The sequence below is a fragment of the Bos taurus genome, chromosome 21 (genome assembly GCF_002263795.3).
Source record: "Bos taurus isolate L1 Dominette 01449 registration number 42190680 breed Hereford chromosome 21, ARS-UCD2.0, whole genome shotgun sequence".
Lineage (NCBI taxonomy): Eukaryota > Metazoa > Chordata > Mammalia > Artiodactyla > Bovidae > Bos > Bos taurus.
This window is the reverse complement of record NC_037348.1, coordinates 22,233,206-22,249,241: the sequence shown is the minus strand read 5'-3', so window position 1 is coordinate 22,249,241 and position 16,036 is coordinate 22,233,206. Positions and strand designations below refer to the sequence as shown.

General features: G+C 44.8%; 1 protein-coding gene across 3 annotated transcripts; it reads left to right on the top strand.

The window, feature by feature from the left end:
* The first annotated feature begins 4,940 nt into the window (after positions 1-4,940).
* ZNF774 (zinc finger protein 774) lies at positions 4,941-15,662 on the top strand. 3 transcript variants are annotated; one of them, XM_010816941.4, is made up of 5 exons: positions 4,941-5,259; positions 6,338-6,464; positions 7,884-8,006; positions 11,138-11,244; positions 12,326-15,662. In XM_010816941.4, exons 3-5 carry the CDS (start codon positions 7,900-7,902, stop codon positions 13,564-13,566), a joined length of 1,455 nt encoding a protein of 484 aa, XP_010815243.1. In that variant the 5' UTR covers positions 4,941-5,259; positions 6,338-6,464; positions 7,884-7,899; the 3' UTR covers positions 13,567-15,662.
* Positions 15,663-16,036: the final 374 nt, after the last annotated feature.

Genomic DNA, 16,036 nt, shown 5'->3' with positions numbered 1-16,036 from the left:
TTTGAACCATTAAAGGAAACTGACTCATAGAGCATCCATGAGGCAGTTACAATAGGTGGAAATGGCAGCCACAGGTGAATTGAGCAGAAAGAGGACTATAGGTAGCCCTGAAGGCTTCTCTGATGCTATGAAGTATGAAGGGTTTCAGAAGTCCCTACGAGCTCCCATTGAGGGGACTGAGGTAGCTAAAGCTAGGAAGCATCCCAAGGGACCAAGACTCCTGGGTAGTAGCCGAAGAAGGCAGCAGAGAAAACAGAGCTTCAGGCTTGAATGGGTCAGGCAGGGGTACGACAAGTACAGAGGCCAAAGCAGACATGTGGTAAGGTGAGCTGAACCTCAGGGGAGCAAGCAGGAGCCAGGGAAGGTCAGCTGGAGAACCAGGGTCCTTTCCCCTTGGACCAAAATAACATCTTTGGAAGAAGAAGTGGAGAGAAGAACTTTGGAGGAGACAGTTTCAGAGGGAGTTTGAATTTCAAATTGACCAAGATTTACCCCAAACTGGCTTTGTTTAAACCCAGAAGAGACTGTTAGCTGGTAAGCTGAAGAACTGAGAAATCTAAGTTTAATTATGTGGAAGAAAGCCTCTTGATGAAAGTGAAAGAGGAGAGTGAAAAAGTTGGCTTAAAGCTCAACATTCAGAAAACTAAGATCATCTGGTCCCATCACTTCATGGGAAATAGATGGGGAAACAGTGGAAACAGTGTCGGACTTAATTTTGGGGGGCTTCAAAATCACTGCAGATGGTGATTGCAGCCATGAAATTAAAAGACGCTTACTTTTAATTTCAATTAATTTTAATTTTAATTTTTTGGAAGGAATTGGAAGGAATTTGGAAGGAATTTTAATTAATTGGAAGGAAAGTTATGACCAACCTAGATAGCATATTCAAAAGCAGAGACGTTACTTTGCCAACAAAGGTCTGTCTAGTCAAGGCTATGGTTTTTCCAGTGGTCATGTATGGATGTGAGAGTTGGACTGTGAAAAAAGCTGAGTGCCGAAGAATTGATGCTTTTGAACTGTGGTGTTGGAGAAGCCTCTTGCGAGTTCCTTGGACTGCAAGGAGATCCAACCAGTCCATTCTAAAGGAGACCAGTCCTGGGTGTTCATTGGAAGGACTGATGCTAAGGCTGAAACTCCAATACTTTGGCCACCTCACGGGCAGAGTTGACTCATTGGAAAAGACCCTGATGCTGGGAGGGATTGGGGGCAGGAGGAGAAGGGGACGACAGAGGATGAGATGGCTGGATGGCATCACCGACTTGATGCACTTGAGTTTGGGTGAACTCCGGGAGTTGGTGATGGACAGGGAGGCCTGGCGTGCTGTGGCTCATGGGGTCTCAAAGAGTCGGACACTGAATGACTGAACTGAACTGAGTGAAAGTGTTAATCATTCAGTCGTGTCCAACACTTTGTGACCCCATGCACTGTAGCCCACCAGGCTCGTCTGTCTATGGAATTCTCCAGGCAAGAATACTGGAGTGGGTTGCCATTCCCTTCTCCAGGGGATCTTCCTGACCCAGGGACCAAACCTGGCTTTCCTACATTGCAGGTGGATTCTTTACCATCTGAGCCATCACAGAGATACTTAAAAAAAAATTGTACATCTCACTCATAGTGTGGGCATTGTGACCACACCCCACCCCTAATTTCCCCATACATATAGATCTCTACTATAAGTTTCCAAAAGGGGTGTCACAGGACTTTGAGATTAGTCATGAGGAAAATGTCTTAATATTGGTTTTAGACTTGAGACAGCCACAGTGATTCCTCCCCGCCACCCCCACCCACCTTTGGCTGTGCTGGGTCTTCACTGCAGCATGTGAGATCTAGTTTCATGACCAGGGATTGAACCCCAGTTCCCTGCACTGGGAGGTGGACTCTTAACCACTGGCCCACCAGGGAAGTCCCTCAGTGATTCTTGCCTCCTGCTGTTCATGTGCTTGTGTAGTCCTCTCCCACACTGTGCCAGGGGTAGTATATCGCTTTCAAGATCAGGTTAGCTCCTCTTCCTAGCTCTCTTAGATCACTCACTCTGGGGAAACCAGCTGCGGTGTGATGAAGACAGGCCTGTCTGAGGAAACCGCTGTATGAGTGATCTCGGAAGCAGGTTCAGCCCCAGTCAAAACTTCAGATAACAGCAGCTCCAACCAACCAACATCTAGACAGCTGCCTCGTGAGAGACCCTCAGCCAGTGACACTCAGCTAAGTCTTCTAGATTCCTGACTCACAGGAACTGTAAGATACTAAATGTTGTTTTGGGGACTTCCCTGGTGGCTCAGTGGTTAAGAATCTGCCTTCCAAAGCAGGGGATGTGGGTTCCATCCCTGGTTGGGGAACTAAGATCCCACATTACCAGGCAACTAAGCTGGAGCCACAATAAAGACCTGATGGTGCCAAATAAGTAAATATTAATAAATGTTGTTTTAGACTACAAAGCTTGGGGGTAGTTTGTTATGCACCCATAGATAACAAATATACTCCCTGTCTTAAAAATTTGTTATAGCACCTGCCAAAAATCTTTCTCCATGAGATACTCTCACAGCTTCCCTCCCCTCCTCTTAGCCACACTCAAGCACCCAGATCCCATCAGGCCACGGTCCTCTCTCCAAGTGGCCACCTGTGGCACATGGTCTCATTTCCTCTACTGACTTCTCCTGTGGACACAGAGTTTCTCTGCTCTCCCAATCCTGTCTTCACTTTTTCGCCACATATCTGATGATGGTAACTAAAAGACTTCGGCACAGGGCTTCCCTCATGTCTCAGTGGTAAAGAATCCGCCTGTCAATGCAGGAGACACGGGTTCGATCTCTGGTCTAGGAGGATCCCACATACCTTAGAGCAACTAAGCCTGTGTGCCACAACTGTTGAGCCTGTGCTCTAGAGCCTGGGAGCTGCAACTATGGAAGTCCGAGCACCCTAAAGCGCCTGCTCCACAGTAAGAGAAGTCACTGCAGTGAGAAGCCCATGCACTGCAGTTAGAGAGTAGATCTTGCTCACAGCAACTAGAGAAAGCCTGCATGGAGCACCAGAGATCCAGTGTAGCCAAAAATAATAAGTAAATAAATTATTTTTTTAAAAAGACTGGGGCAAAAGAGACAAGTCAGAGAGAGAGAGAAAGAAGAGGCAGGGAATAAGCGTTAGCCAGGTTCTATGAGTCTTCCCTCATCTTCCCTTCACACTCCCTACTGATTGGAGAGCTAAGGAATCTCCCCCCATCAATGGCAGAATACAAGAAAGACCCCTGAGAGGTCGAGAGATGCCTTTGGTTCTCTAGGGCCTGAACTGTGCTCCAGCCCCATGAGTCCTAAAAAACTCTTGGTATCCTGGATGTCCCCTGCTGTTGCTGAAAAGTAAACCCAGACATTGGTTTATAGTGGACAGAAAGCTCTAAACTGCTATTGTGGTTACCTTGCAGATGACTACAATTATGTTGCAGATACTAACTGAATCCCTCTGGTTAAATGAAACAAAGAAGAAAAGACAGAATATTAACTTCGTATTTTTGCGTCTTACTTGGCTTATCTCCCCTATCGGGCCGTGAGCTTCATGAGAGCAAGGACCATGTGTGATTCCTGTGGGTAACCACAGTGTTCTTGAGCATAGAACACTCCCAGTGAATATTTGTTAGAAGACACATCATGCATGTTTGCTGGAGAATGGTTGAATTAGCATCAAAGGTATCTTCTGCGGTTAGCTCATTGGCTGGTAATTCTCAGCTTTTTACAGTCCATCACAAAATGTACTTTTCCTTTTTTTTCCTATCCATTGTTGTCTTTTTGTCATTACTATTTTAAAACCTGAGGTATAGTTGATTTACAATGTTGTGCCAATCTCTCCTTTACAGCAGTGAGTCAATTATATACCTATACATATTTTTTATACCTATATATATTCCTAAATGGGCTTCCCTGGTGGCTAAGACAGTATAGAATCTTCCTGCCATGCAGGAGACCAGGGCTTAATCCCTAGGTTTGGAAAATCCCCTGGAGAATAGAATGACAATCCACTCCAGTGTCTTGTCGGAGAATTCCATATCCAGAGGAGCCTGCCGGGCTACGGTCCATGGGGTCACGAAGAGTTAGACATGACTGGGTGACTAAAACTTTCACTTTCACACATTCCTATATATATACTTGTTATATCTAATATATCTAGTCTTTTCCATAATGGTTTATCACAGGATAGTGAATACAGTTCCTTGCACTACACAGTAGGACCTTGTTGTATATTCATTCTAAATGTAATGTTAGTAGTTTTCATCTGACAATCCCAAACTCTCCCTTGTCTGGACTCCCAAGTCCATCCCTCTCCCTTCCCACCACCCCTTAGCAACCACAAGTCTGCTCTCTATGTCTGTGAATCTATTTCTGCTTCAGGGATAGGTTCATTTGTGTTATATTTTAGATTCCACATTTAAGTGACATCATGTGGTATTTGTCTTTCTGACTTACTTCACTTAACATGATAATCTCTTGATCCATCCATGTTGCTGCAAATGGCATTGTTTTGTTCTTTTTAATAACTGAGTAGTATCCCATTGCATGTACATAACACATCTTTAGCCACTCATCTGTCTGTGGACACTTAGGCTGTTTCCATGTTTTGGCTGTTGTGAACAGTGCTGCTATGAAGATAGGGGTGCATGAAGCTTTTTAAATTACAGTTTTATCCAGGTATAGTCCCGGGAGTGGATTGTTGGATCATATGGTAATTCTGTTTTCGGTTTTCTGCCGATGTACTTTCTTTTTTTTAAATTGCAGTGAAACAACAGAGTAGATAGGCATACCTTTTCATTGTAAGGAAAGGCTTTCATTATTTTTTAGGTAGTCCCCGCCTCCCCCACACACCCTCTACACTGGCCCCCAAGTGAACACTGGTTCTCAGGTAAGATCCAGGAATCTCCACAGTTTGGAACCCAATACGACATTTCCTAGAATACTTGACGCTCTCGCAGGTTTCCTCTGGCTATAATGGAAATGAGATTCGCGTTAGAATTGTGCTGCTAATAGAGGAAAGCAGAAAGTCTGTTTTCCACTTAACGGCTCCTGACTGAGGTCTGTTATGTCCAGTCTGAGTTGGCCCGGAACTTGGCGACGGGACACACCATTCAGGCTCTGGCCGCCCCGGGTTAGGGCGGGGACCCGGCAGAGGAGGCTGCACCCCAAGGTCGTAGCGCCGAGCTGCTCCTCTCTCTGGAAGGCTAGGTGGCAGAGCGCGGGAGATGCCGTGTTTGGTACCGGGCTGCTCTGCGCCAGTCAGGTGAGGCCCGGAGGTTCGCATCTTCAGATCCCTCTCTGATTATAGTCCTTGGATCCCCTTCTCAGCTCCGAAGAGGCGGTCCTAGCGACCAGGTAGCTCGGGAACTGGGTTTAGTATACTTGTCACCGCTGGGAACCCGGCTTTCCGGGACTCCCAAGCCTTTGAGGGCTCGCTCAGAACTACATTTCCCAAAAGGCTCCGCGGTGATTGAAATCTCTCTCAGCCTATGGACGGGGAAGACTTCTCGGCCTAAAAGCTGAGAGGCCAATGGCAAGAGGACGGGGGCGGTGTTTTCCGGCTGCTGGCTGCCTTGCCGGGCGTCCCACCTGTGTCCCCACAGCCCTGTCACGAATTCCGGTCGAGGGCAGAACCGCCGCGGCGTAGCGGGCCGGCTGCGGCTCGGTGGTGGAGGACCTTCGCTCGGTGTCCCATCCGGGGCTGGGCCCGGGGGCGGTGAGTGATCCGGGGAAGGAGACGGCGGCTGCAGCCTCGGAGCTGCTGAGGGGCGTGGATGGGGCTCGCCCAGCGCCTCGAGGTTGTCCCCGCTGGGTCCCTGCGTTCGCTTTTCAGAGCCCACGGGTCTTGCTGAGGTGTGGGAGAGGTGGCTGCACTTTTCTCTGCCGGCGTCGGGATAGCTCATCCTCTTAGTCTTTTTTTCTTTCTTTCTTTTTTTTTGCTCCTCGGTGATAGTCTTCTGGTTTCAGTTTAGCTTTGCGACCCTCTGATCGCTGCACCCAGATTAGGGCCTGTAGCACCGCGAGGGAGGAGAATGGGTCTCGGTCCTAGCCATACGGTCATGTTCCTATTAATAAACCCAGTGAACCAACTAGTGCTTCTCACAGTGGCACTTAGTCACAGCACCACAGGCTCTAGGGCCTTTGAGGTCACCTGAGGTCACCTGTACAGGGGGCAACACACTGGGTGGGAAACAGCGTTTGTCTAACCCTAAGAGTTCTCCATCCCGCTGTCTCTTGCAGGGGGGCCCTGCTGTGGGTCTGTAACGGATGTAGAAATAAAATGTTTGCTCAGGCTCATGACAGTGTTCGCATCCTAATGACATTTTTTTTTTTTAATTAAGGTTTTAAACCAGAGAGATGACATGTATTCCCAGTACATTCTAAGTGGCCAGTAGCAATGTCTATAAATGCATCAGTGTTCCCAGGAAAAGTGTTTGTGTGTTCTAGTAGTACCAGGTGCTGCGACAGGTAAGACAAAAGATGAAAAAGAGTCAAACTTCCTCACCCCAGTTCTAGTCCATTCTCCACTGAAACGCAGAATTCTTTGTAGCAGATTCAGCTTGCTAACTTGTATTTGTTTCTATTAGAAACTCTTTAAGTGGAAAAATGAACAAAAAACCCAACATTATCTTATATATTTTTTGTGACTCCTACTGCCTTACAGCATATTGATTACTGAATGACTTAATGATTCATTCAGTAGCCTAACCATCTCCCCCCAAGTAATTTCTTCATGATACTGATGTTGATTTTATTAATGTCTTAATGATTGTTTTCATCCCCCAAATATTTTGTTTTATGCTTATCCCCATTAAATTTCACTTAATTTTACAGTTTATCCATGTTTTTTTTTTCAATCTGTGTCTTTTGAGTCCCACTTCTGACTGCATTAAACCTTGAAATAGAATGATACCTAGGACAGTTCCCTTTGGACTTCTGCCCAGTTTAGCTCTTGAAATTGATACTAAATCTACAAGACAAGAAAAGTCAGCCTTTCTCATAACTAATCTAAGTCTAATTAAATCCGAAATCTCCTAGCTGAGGAAAATGTCGTTGGAGAGAATCCAGTGCTTTCCAGAAATCGAGTTATACCCACATACTCGCCTCTGTTTTTCTTGTCCATTGTGGACAATTTCTTCCTCAAAACAGTCATGTCTTCAAAAGAGTGAGGGTTCTACAGATGTGTTTGGAGGCTCAGTCCTCACTTTGTGATAAGAAATTTGGCCACAGGAATGATTATGTAAAAGCAGAAAAGAAGAGCATCCCTTCTATTGTTGACAGCATTTGTTATTGTTGTTGTTCAGTCTCTAAGTCGTGTCCAACTCTTTGCAACCCCATGGACCGTAGCATGCCAGGCTTCCCTGACCTCCAGTATCTCCCTGAATTTGCTCAGATTCATGTCCATTGAGTTGTTGACGCTATCTAACCATGTCATGCTCTGCTGGCCCCTTCTCCTCCTGCCTTCAATCTTTCCCAGCATCAGACTCTTTTCCAATGAGTTGGCTCTTTGCATCAGGTGGTCAAAATATTGGAGCTTTAGCTTCAACATCAGTCCTTCCAGTGAATATTCAGGGTTGATTTCCTTTAGGATTGACTGGTCTGATCTCCTTGCTGTCCAAAGGACTCTCAAGAGTCTTCTCCAGCACCATAATTTGAAATCATCAATTCTTCAGCACTCAGCCCCTTTATGGTCCAACTCTCACATCCGTACGTGACTAATGAAAAAACCATAGCTTTGACTTTACAGACTTTTTTCAGCATTTACCTCAGAGCTGTTCTGGTTGAGGGGGTTTTTGTTTGGGTGTAGTGGTAGCTGTCTTTTGGTTTTGAGATAATGGTGAGAATGTCTAGAGAACTATTGATGCATACTGAGATCTCTTGCTTTAGGAACTGATGACCCTCAATGATGTGGCTGGGGACTTCAGGGACAAGTGGATTACCTGGACACTGTTTAGAGAGTCCTCTTCAGGGATACCACCCAGCACAGATACAAGAATGGGCTCTCAAAGGGTAAGGATGCAATTTTCCTTCATCTTAGTTTTATTAATATAATTTTTAAATTTTTTGGTTGTGCCGAGTGGCTGGTGGGATTTTAGTTCCCTGACCAGCGATTGAACCCATGCCCCTACGCAATGGATCTTGGAGTCCTAACCATAGGACCACCAGGGAAGTCCCTTTATCTTAGTCACTTTGAGAGGGCCCAGATCTAAGTGGTGGGGATGTTGGTCTCTTAGAGCTCCAGCTCTCTGTGAGAGTAATTGTCACCTCATTGGCAGAAAAAGAATGACTTCTATTTTTATGGCACTTAGTGGTTTTCAGATTTCTTTGATATTTTTCTGATTGATATCTTACCATAACCCTTTGATATATGTATTTTCATTCACCTTTTCCAGCTGAGGACCCTGAGACTAAAAGTTAAGTGGCAAAAGTGAGCCCAACCCAGGTCTTTGTGGAAAAGGGAAGGTGCTCTCCCCAGAGTTTTTTTCCCATCACTTAAACAAACAAACTGACCCCTCCAGTGCTCTTTCTAAAATACCATGGGAATTCTGCCTTTTTTGGGGGCTGTACCATGAGGCACTGCTGCTGCTGCTGCTGCTGCTAAGTCGCTTCAGTCGTGTCTGACTCTGTGCGACCCCATAGACGGCAGCCCACCAGGCTCCCCCATCCCTGGGATTCTCCAGGCAAGAACACTGGAGTGGGTACCCAGGATCTTAAATCCCTAACGTCCCTTGTGGTGGAAGCACGGATTCTTAAACACTGGATCACCTTCTTTCTGGGATGTCTCTCCTCCTTTCTGCTTTGAAAGTGAAAGTGAAAGTGAAATCGCTCAGTTGTGTCCCACTCTTTGCTACCCCATGGACTGTAAGCTACCAGGTTCCTCCATCCATAGGATTCTCCAGGCAAGATACTGGAGTGGGTTGCCATTTCCTTCTCCAGGGAATCTTCCCAACCTAGGGATCAAACCCAGGTTCTTTCTGCTTTACTTCATATCTATTACACAAATAATATATATTCACTAAAGGAAAAGATAAGCAAAATGAAAACAAAAGTCATCTATGAAGAGTTATGACCCTTCCAGCCATTTTCCTAAGCATATATACAATTAAAAAAAAAAAAGAAAATAAAAATGATTGGGATCATACTGAATATTCAGTGGTATGTCTTACTTTCTTACACAATGTACTGTGAATATATTTTGACAATAGTATCTGTACATTACTTAAAGTAACTACTTAGTATTTTATTGTATGGAATACAGTAATTACATTAAATTGAACCATACATGTGACTGTTTTTGGACTATTTTTAACCTATAAACTGGCAATTTTGGATGGCTCAATCAAGTGAAATTATTTCTTTGTTGGGAGCTATTTGGGTCATTTTAAATTTTCACCAGTATTGTGATGAGGCTGTCTTAACTTATTGTCTTTTTTAAAGTCTTGTTTATTGAAATAATTAGTTAACAGTTAGCTAATATGTATATTTTTTGCACAATGTCCTTTTTTGTTTGTTTACTTTTGTTCACTTCTTTAGACTCTCTAGAAATTTCTGGGTTTGAGAATAGATACATTTCTAAGATATTTGGTATTTTTGCCAAATGTCTTCCAAAAAGACTGAATCAATTTATTTATTCCTGTTAGCATTATATGAAGTGTCTATTTCTTCATATTCTATCTATCATGCGGGGTATCGTAATCTAAGAATGTAGGTAAAATAATAGTGATAGCTAACATTTATTGAGGACTTAATCATTTAATCCTCATGACAACTCTGTAAGGTAGGTCTTTTTAATTAAATTTATTTATTTTTGGCTGTGCTGGGTCTTTGTTGCTGCACAGACTATTTTCTAGTTGCAGTGCAAGGGCTTCTCATTGCAGTGGCTTCTCTTGTTACAGAGCTTGAGCTCTTGGGCGCTCGGGCTTCAGTAATCATGGCACGTGGACCCTAGAGTACTCCCGGGCCCTAGAGTACAGGCTCAGTAGTTGTGGGCTTAGTTGCCCCTCAGCATGTGAGACCTAACACCCAAACCAGGAATTGAACCTGTGTTCCCTGTATTAGTGACTTTTGGGACATAGTAGTTCCATGGCATGTGGGATCCTCCCAGACCAGGGGTTCAAACCCATGCCTCCTGCATTGGCATCGGATCCTTTACTACTGAGGCACCAGGGAAGCCCTAAGGTGGGTTTTGTCATTTTCCCTAATTTATAGATGAAGACACAGAGACACAAGGAGCTTAAGTAACTTTCCTGAGGTCACACATCTAGTCAGAGACATAGTTAGGATTCAAATTCAGACAATAAGACTCTTGAGTTTACACCTCTTTACCTTTATACTGTATTCCCTGTGTGTCATTGTTTTAATTTGAATTTCTTTGGCTAATGATGAGTTAAAAGTTTTTCACATATTTATAGGCTGCTTTATTTTCTTTTGTGAATTGCCCATTCATGTCCTTTGTCCCTTTTTTTTTTTTCTCTACAAGTGTTTGTCTTTTTCTCATGGTTATATTGACTGCTGCTCTTCTGGGAAAATTTAAAAACCAAACATTATAGTTAACTTCCTTGATTCTTTCTAAGGGTGAGGTCATGGCAGCTTTGTTTTGATAAAGTTATCTCTCCACATGAGTTTAGCCTTGTGCCTTGAGGGATGAGTTATTGTGCTTATTCTAGAGTTTCTATCACCCAAGTCTGATTTTTTTTTAATGGGAAGCAAAGAGCTTTTTCTCAGCCTCTTAGGGAGATCACCCTGTTTTATCACGACATCATGGCTGCCCTTTTCATTTTTATTTATTTATTTTTGGCTGCACTGGGTCTCTGTTGCTGCACACAGGCTCTTCTAGTTCAGTGCACAGTTTCCTCATTACAGTGGCTCCTCACTGCAGAGCACAGGCTCTGGAGCCAGGGCTCGGTAGTTCTGGTGCACTGGCTTAGTTGTCCCGCAGCATGTGGAATGTTCCCCAAACAGACCAGGGATCTAATCTGTGTCCCCCGTATTGGCAGGTAGATTTGTAACCACTGGACCACCGAACATACATGAGAATTTCCTGGGGTGGTCTCCTGTACCTGGGGAAGAAGAGGGGATTGCATTTTCTCAAGCCTTATATGATGGCTGAAATTAACATTCTGTGTTCACCTTCCTTATAGGATTTCAAAACCAAGTGTAACCTCCCAGCTGGAGCAGAAAGAAGAGGCATGGGTCCTACCACTGCAAAATTTTGAGGCAAGGAAGATCCTGAGGGAAAGTCACACAGGTGAGATGTGTTACCTGGTGCGTGGAAGTCTAACATTTCAGCCCTTGTTTAGTTAAGGAATTTGGAATGCTGCCCTAGACTTTTTTAAAAAAATTATTTATTTTTGGCTGTGCTGGGTCTTCATTGCTTCCTGTGGGCTTTCTCTAGTTGTGGCAAGCAGGGGTTACTCTCTACTTGCGGTGCATGGGCTTCTCATTGCAGTGGTTTTTCTTATTACAATGTGCAGGCTTTAGAGCTCGTGGGCTCAGTAGTTGTGGTTCACAGGCTTAGTTGTCCTGCAGACTGTGGGATCATCCCTGACCAGGGATTGAACCTGCATCCCCTGTATTGGCAGGCAAATTCTTCACCACTGAGCCAGCAGGGAAATCCTCCCCTAGACTTTGCTCTTGCTATTAGAAGTTGTACTTTGACTTCCTGGACCATCAGTCATTGACCAAATAAGGTCTTCATTTAAATTAAACATTTCACTTTTGTCTAGATTCTAACATCATTGAAAAAAGTTGCCCAGTTCTGACAATACGTGTTTTACTCTTGATATCAAGGTCACCTCAAGGTTCATTGGACCATCTTAAAATAAAAAGGGCTTGGGAATTGCTTATGTCATGAATGGGAAGCTCAGTGATCTTCAGTGAACTCTTCAGGAATCAAAATGAGAGTAGTCAGACTAAATGTCGTCTGTTGCAAAAACACTAATTTTAATCTTTTTGCTGCTTTCTGATGATCTTTCCTGATTGATGTTTAGTTGCTAAGTCATGTCTGACTCTTTTGCGACCCCATAGTCTGTAGCCTGCCAGGCTCCTCTGTACATGGGATTCTCTAGGCAAGAAAACTGGAGTGGGTTGCCATATCCTCCTCTAGGGGATCTTCCCGACCCAGGGATTGATCCCGAATCTCCTGAATTGACAGGTGGATTCTTTACCACTAAGCCGCCAGGGATATACTCTTCAGGAATCAGAATGAGAGTAGTCAGATTAAATGTGGTCTGTAGCAAAAATACTAATTTTACTCTTTCTTGCTGCTTTCTGATGACCTTTCCTGATAAGTAATAACTTCATCCTGTGTTACTCTGTTAACTTTTCAGAATTTAAGAATCAGGTGGTACAACTCGATCAGGACATTTCCGAAACGGCAGAACCATGTGGAACATCCTTAGAAGGGGCCAATAAAGATATTTCTCCTCCTCCTAGTTGGGGAGGAAACTGGGAGAGGGGTCTTGAATTAGAAGGGCAGCATGGAACCCTCCTGGGAGAGGGTCAGCAGGGGCCCTTTTCACAGGAGAAGGAATTAAACAAGCTCCTGGAAGGATATATAGAAAAGAAGCTGGTGTGTGTGGAATGTGGGAAAAGCTTTAACCAGAGCTCCTATCTCATAAGGCACCGAAGAACCCATACTGGTGAGAGGCCCTATAAGTGCATGGAGTGCGGGAAAGGCTTCAAACAGAGTTCAGACCTTGTCACCCACCGCAGAACACACACAGGAGAGAAACCCTACCAGTGCCACAGGTGTGAGAAGAAATTCAGCGACAGCTCGACCCTCATCAAACACCAGAGAACCCACACGGGTGAGAGACCCCACCAGTGCCCCGAGTGTGGGAAGACTTTTGCACGGAAACCGCACCTCACAGTGCACCAAAGAACCCACACGGGGGAGAAGCCCTACATGTGCCTCCAGTGTCACAAGAGCTTCAGTCGCAGCTCCAATTTCATCACCCACCAGAGGACCCACACGGGAGTGAAGCCCTATGGGTGTCTCGATTGCGGGGAGAGTTTCAGCCAGAGCTCAGATCTGATTAAGCACCAGCGAACCCACACGGGAGAGCGGCCCTTCAAGTGCCCCGAGTGTGGGAAGGGCTTCCGAGATAGCTCTCATTTTGTGGCCCACATGAGCACTCACTCGGGAGAAAGGCCCTTCAGCTGTCCTTACTGCCACAAGAGTTTCAGTCAGAGCTCGCACCTGGTCACGCACCAGAGGACACACACGGGCGAGAGGCCTTTTAAGTGCGACGGCTGTGGGAAGGGCTTTGCCGACAGCTCTGCCTTGGTCAAGCACCAGCGGATCCACACCGGAGAAAGACCCTATAAATGTGGTGAGTGCGGCAAGAGCTTCAACCAGAGCTCCCACTTCATCACCCACCAGCGGATCCACTTGGGAGACAGACCCTATCGCTGCCCTGAGTGTGGCAAAACCTTCAATCAGCGTTCCCATTTCCTCACACACCAGAGAACGCACACAGGAGAGAAACCCTTTCACTGCAGTGAATGCGACAAGAGCTTCCGGCAGAAAGCACACCTTTTGTGCCATCAGAACACTCACCTGATGTAGGAAATAGTCTGAAATGCTTCTTTTCCTCCCTTCCAAATTTCCATCGCTGTTATCTTTGTTTCTGTTTTTGTCTTGGCTGCGCTGCAAGGCACGTGGAACCTTAATGCCCTGTGTGCATGCTCAGTCGCTCAGTCATGTCCAACTCTTTGCAACTCCAGGGACTGCAGCCCGCCAGCTCCTCTGTCCATTGGATTTTCCAGGCAAGAATACTGGAGTGGACTGCCATTTCCTTCTCCAGAAGATCTTCCGGACCCGGAGTTTCAACCACTGGACCACGAGGGAAGTCCCACCGCTATTATTTCAAAGTGCTCCAAATAGAGAAAAGCTGAGCATTTGTAGCTCATGTCAGGCCTTAATCTTTTCTCTTTTTCTGTTTTTTCATGGCCAGGATAAACCTAGAGGGTCCAGTGTTCTAAACACAAAAGGCATTCCTTCAGTGTTTTTGACTGACTCATAGAGAAATGTGAGTTTCATGGTTGATGCCTGGTTACTAAAAGAGAAGTGAGATAAATGTAATCATTTTATCATTGCGTGTGCGCTAAGTCCCTTTGGTCCTGTCCAACTCTTTTTGACTCCATGGGACTGTAGGCCACCAGGCTCCTCTGTTCATGGGATTCTCCAGGCAAGAATACTGGAGTGGGTTGCCATTTCCTCCTCCAGGGGATCTTCTTGACCCAGGGATCCAAACCAGAATGCTTGTATTGCCGGCAGATTCTTTACCACTGAGCCACTAGGGAAGCCCTAAATGACTCATTATGGGTCATGTAATTAACTCACAGAAAAGCCAGAATCTGTCTGCAGGTCTCCTCTTCCACAACATGGAACAGACCAGCTCTGGGGTTTGTTAGAGCATCTCCGAGGCACCACAGGACTGAAGAAACCATATTATGTCCATCAAACCACTCTGAAATTGGAGATGATGCAGGGAGGTAGGCTAAGTTCCCAACAGCTTTACAGGGTCCCATGCTGGGTTCCTTGATCCTCAATGGCATATGTAAGTGGGTAAGGAGGGAGTTGGGTGTTGAACACTCTGGAGAGAAAGGTGGGAGACTGAAGGTTTTTCTTTCAAGCTTTTCTGTGTCAATACAGACTAATATATCAACCTTGGAACACTAGTCCTCTTCCATTGTATGGAGTGCCATCTGAGTGCTATAACAGGGGATAGAACTCAGCTGATGACCTATACACCTTCTTTAATAGATAATTGATCAGAGGGACTTCCCTGGTGGTCCAGTGGCTGAGACTCTGTGCTTCCAATGCAGGGGGCCCAGGTTCTGTCCTTGGTCAGGGAACTAGATCCCACCTGCAGAAACTAAGCATTCAAATGCCACAACTAAAGATTCTGCATGCCTCAATGAAGAGCTGGTACAGCCAAATAAATAAAAAGTATTAAAAATTTTCTGTCCTTTATTGTGCCCATCTTTGCATGAAATATTCCCTTGGTATCCCCAGTTTTCTTGAAGAGATCTCTAGTCTTTCCCATTCTTTTGTTTTCCTCTATTTCTTTGCATTGATCACGGAGGAAGGTTTCTTATCTCTCCTTGCTATTCTTTGGAACTCTGCAAAAAACCAGTCAATCCTCAGGGAAATCAGTCTTGAATATTCTTTGGAAGGACTGATGCTGAAGCTAAAACTCCAATTTGGCCACCTGATGTGAAGAACTGACTCATTGGAAAAGACCCTGATGCTGGGAAGGATTGAAGGCAGGAGGAGAAGGGGACAACAGAAGATAAGAAAGTTGGATGGCATCACCGACTCAATGGACATGAGTTTGAGCAAGCTCTGGGAGTTGGTGGTGGACAGGGAAGCCTGGTGTGCTGCAGTTCATGGGGTTGCAAAGAATCAGACATGACTGAGTGACTAAACTGAACTGGAAGTATTAAAAAATAGATAATTGAATGGGAAAAAAATCTGGTTAATTCAGTGCTGTAAGTTCCTAAAATGTGATCCCTGACCAGCAGCATTATCATCATCTGGGAACTTGTTAGAAATGCAAGTTCTAAGTCCCCATTCCAGACTTACTGAATTGGAAGCTAGGGGTGGGACTTAACAATATGTGTTTTATTTTTTAAAACTTTTTCAAATATTTTTTTTAATGTGGACCATTTTTTTAAAAGTCTTTATTGAATTTGTTACACTGTTGCTTCTGGTTTTGTTTTTTTTTTTTTTTTTTAATTTTGGTTTTCTTGTCCCAAGGCCAGTGGGATCTTTGCTCCCTGACCACGGATCCAGCCTGTGTTTCCTGCATTGGAAGGCAAAGTCTTAACCACTGGACTACAAAGAAAGTCCTATAATATGTGTTTTAATAAGCCCTCCAGGTGATTATTATGCAAGCCCAAGTGTGAGAACCACAGCTTTAAAAGATGGCTCTTCTACTAAAGGCAGCCACAGTACTATTATTGTTCCTACAAAAATTTAACAGGATTTTGTAATACTCCAAATACTAATACAAATACTGCAGTCAGTGTTC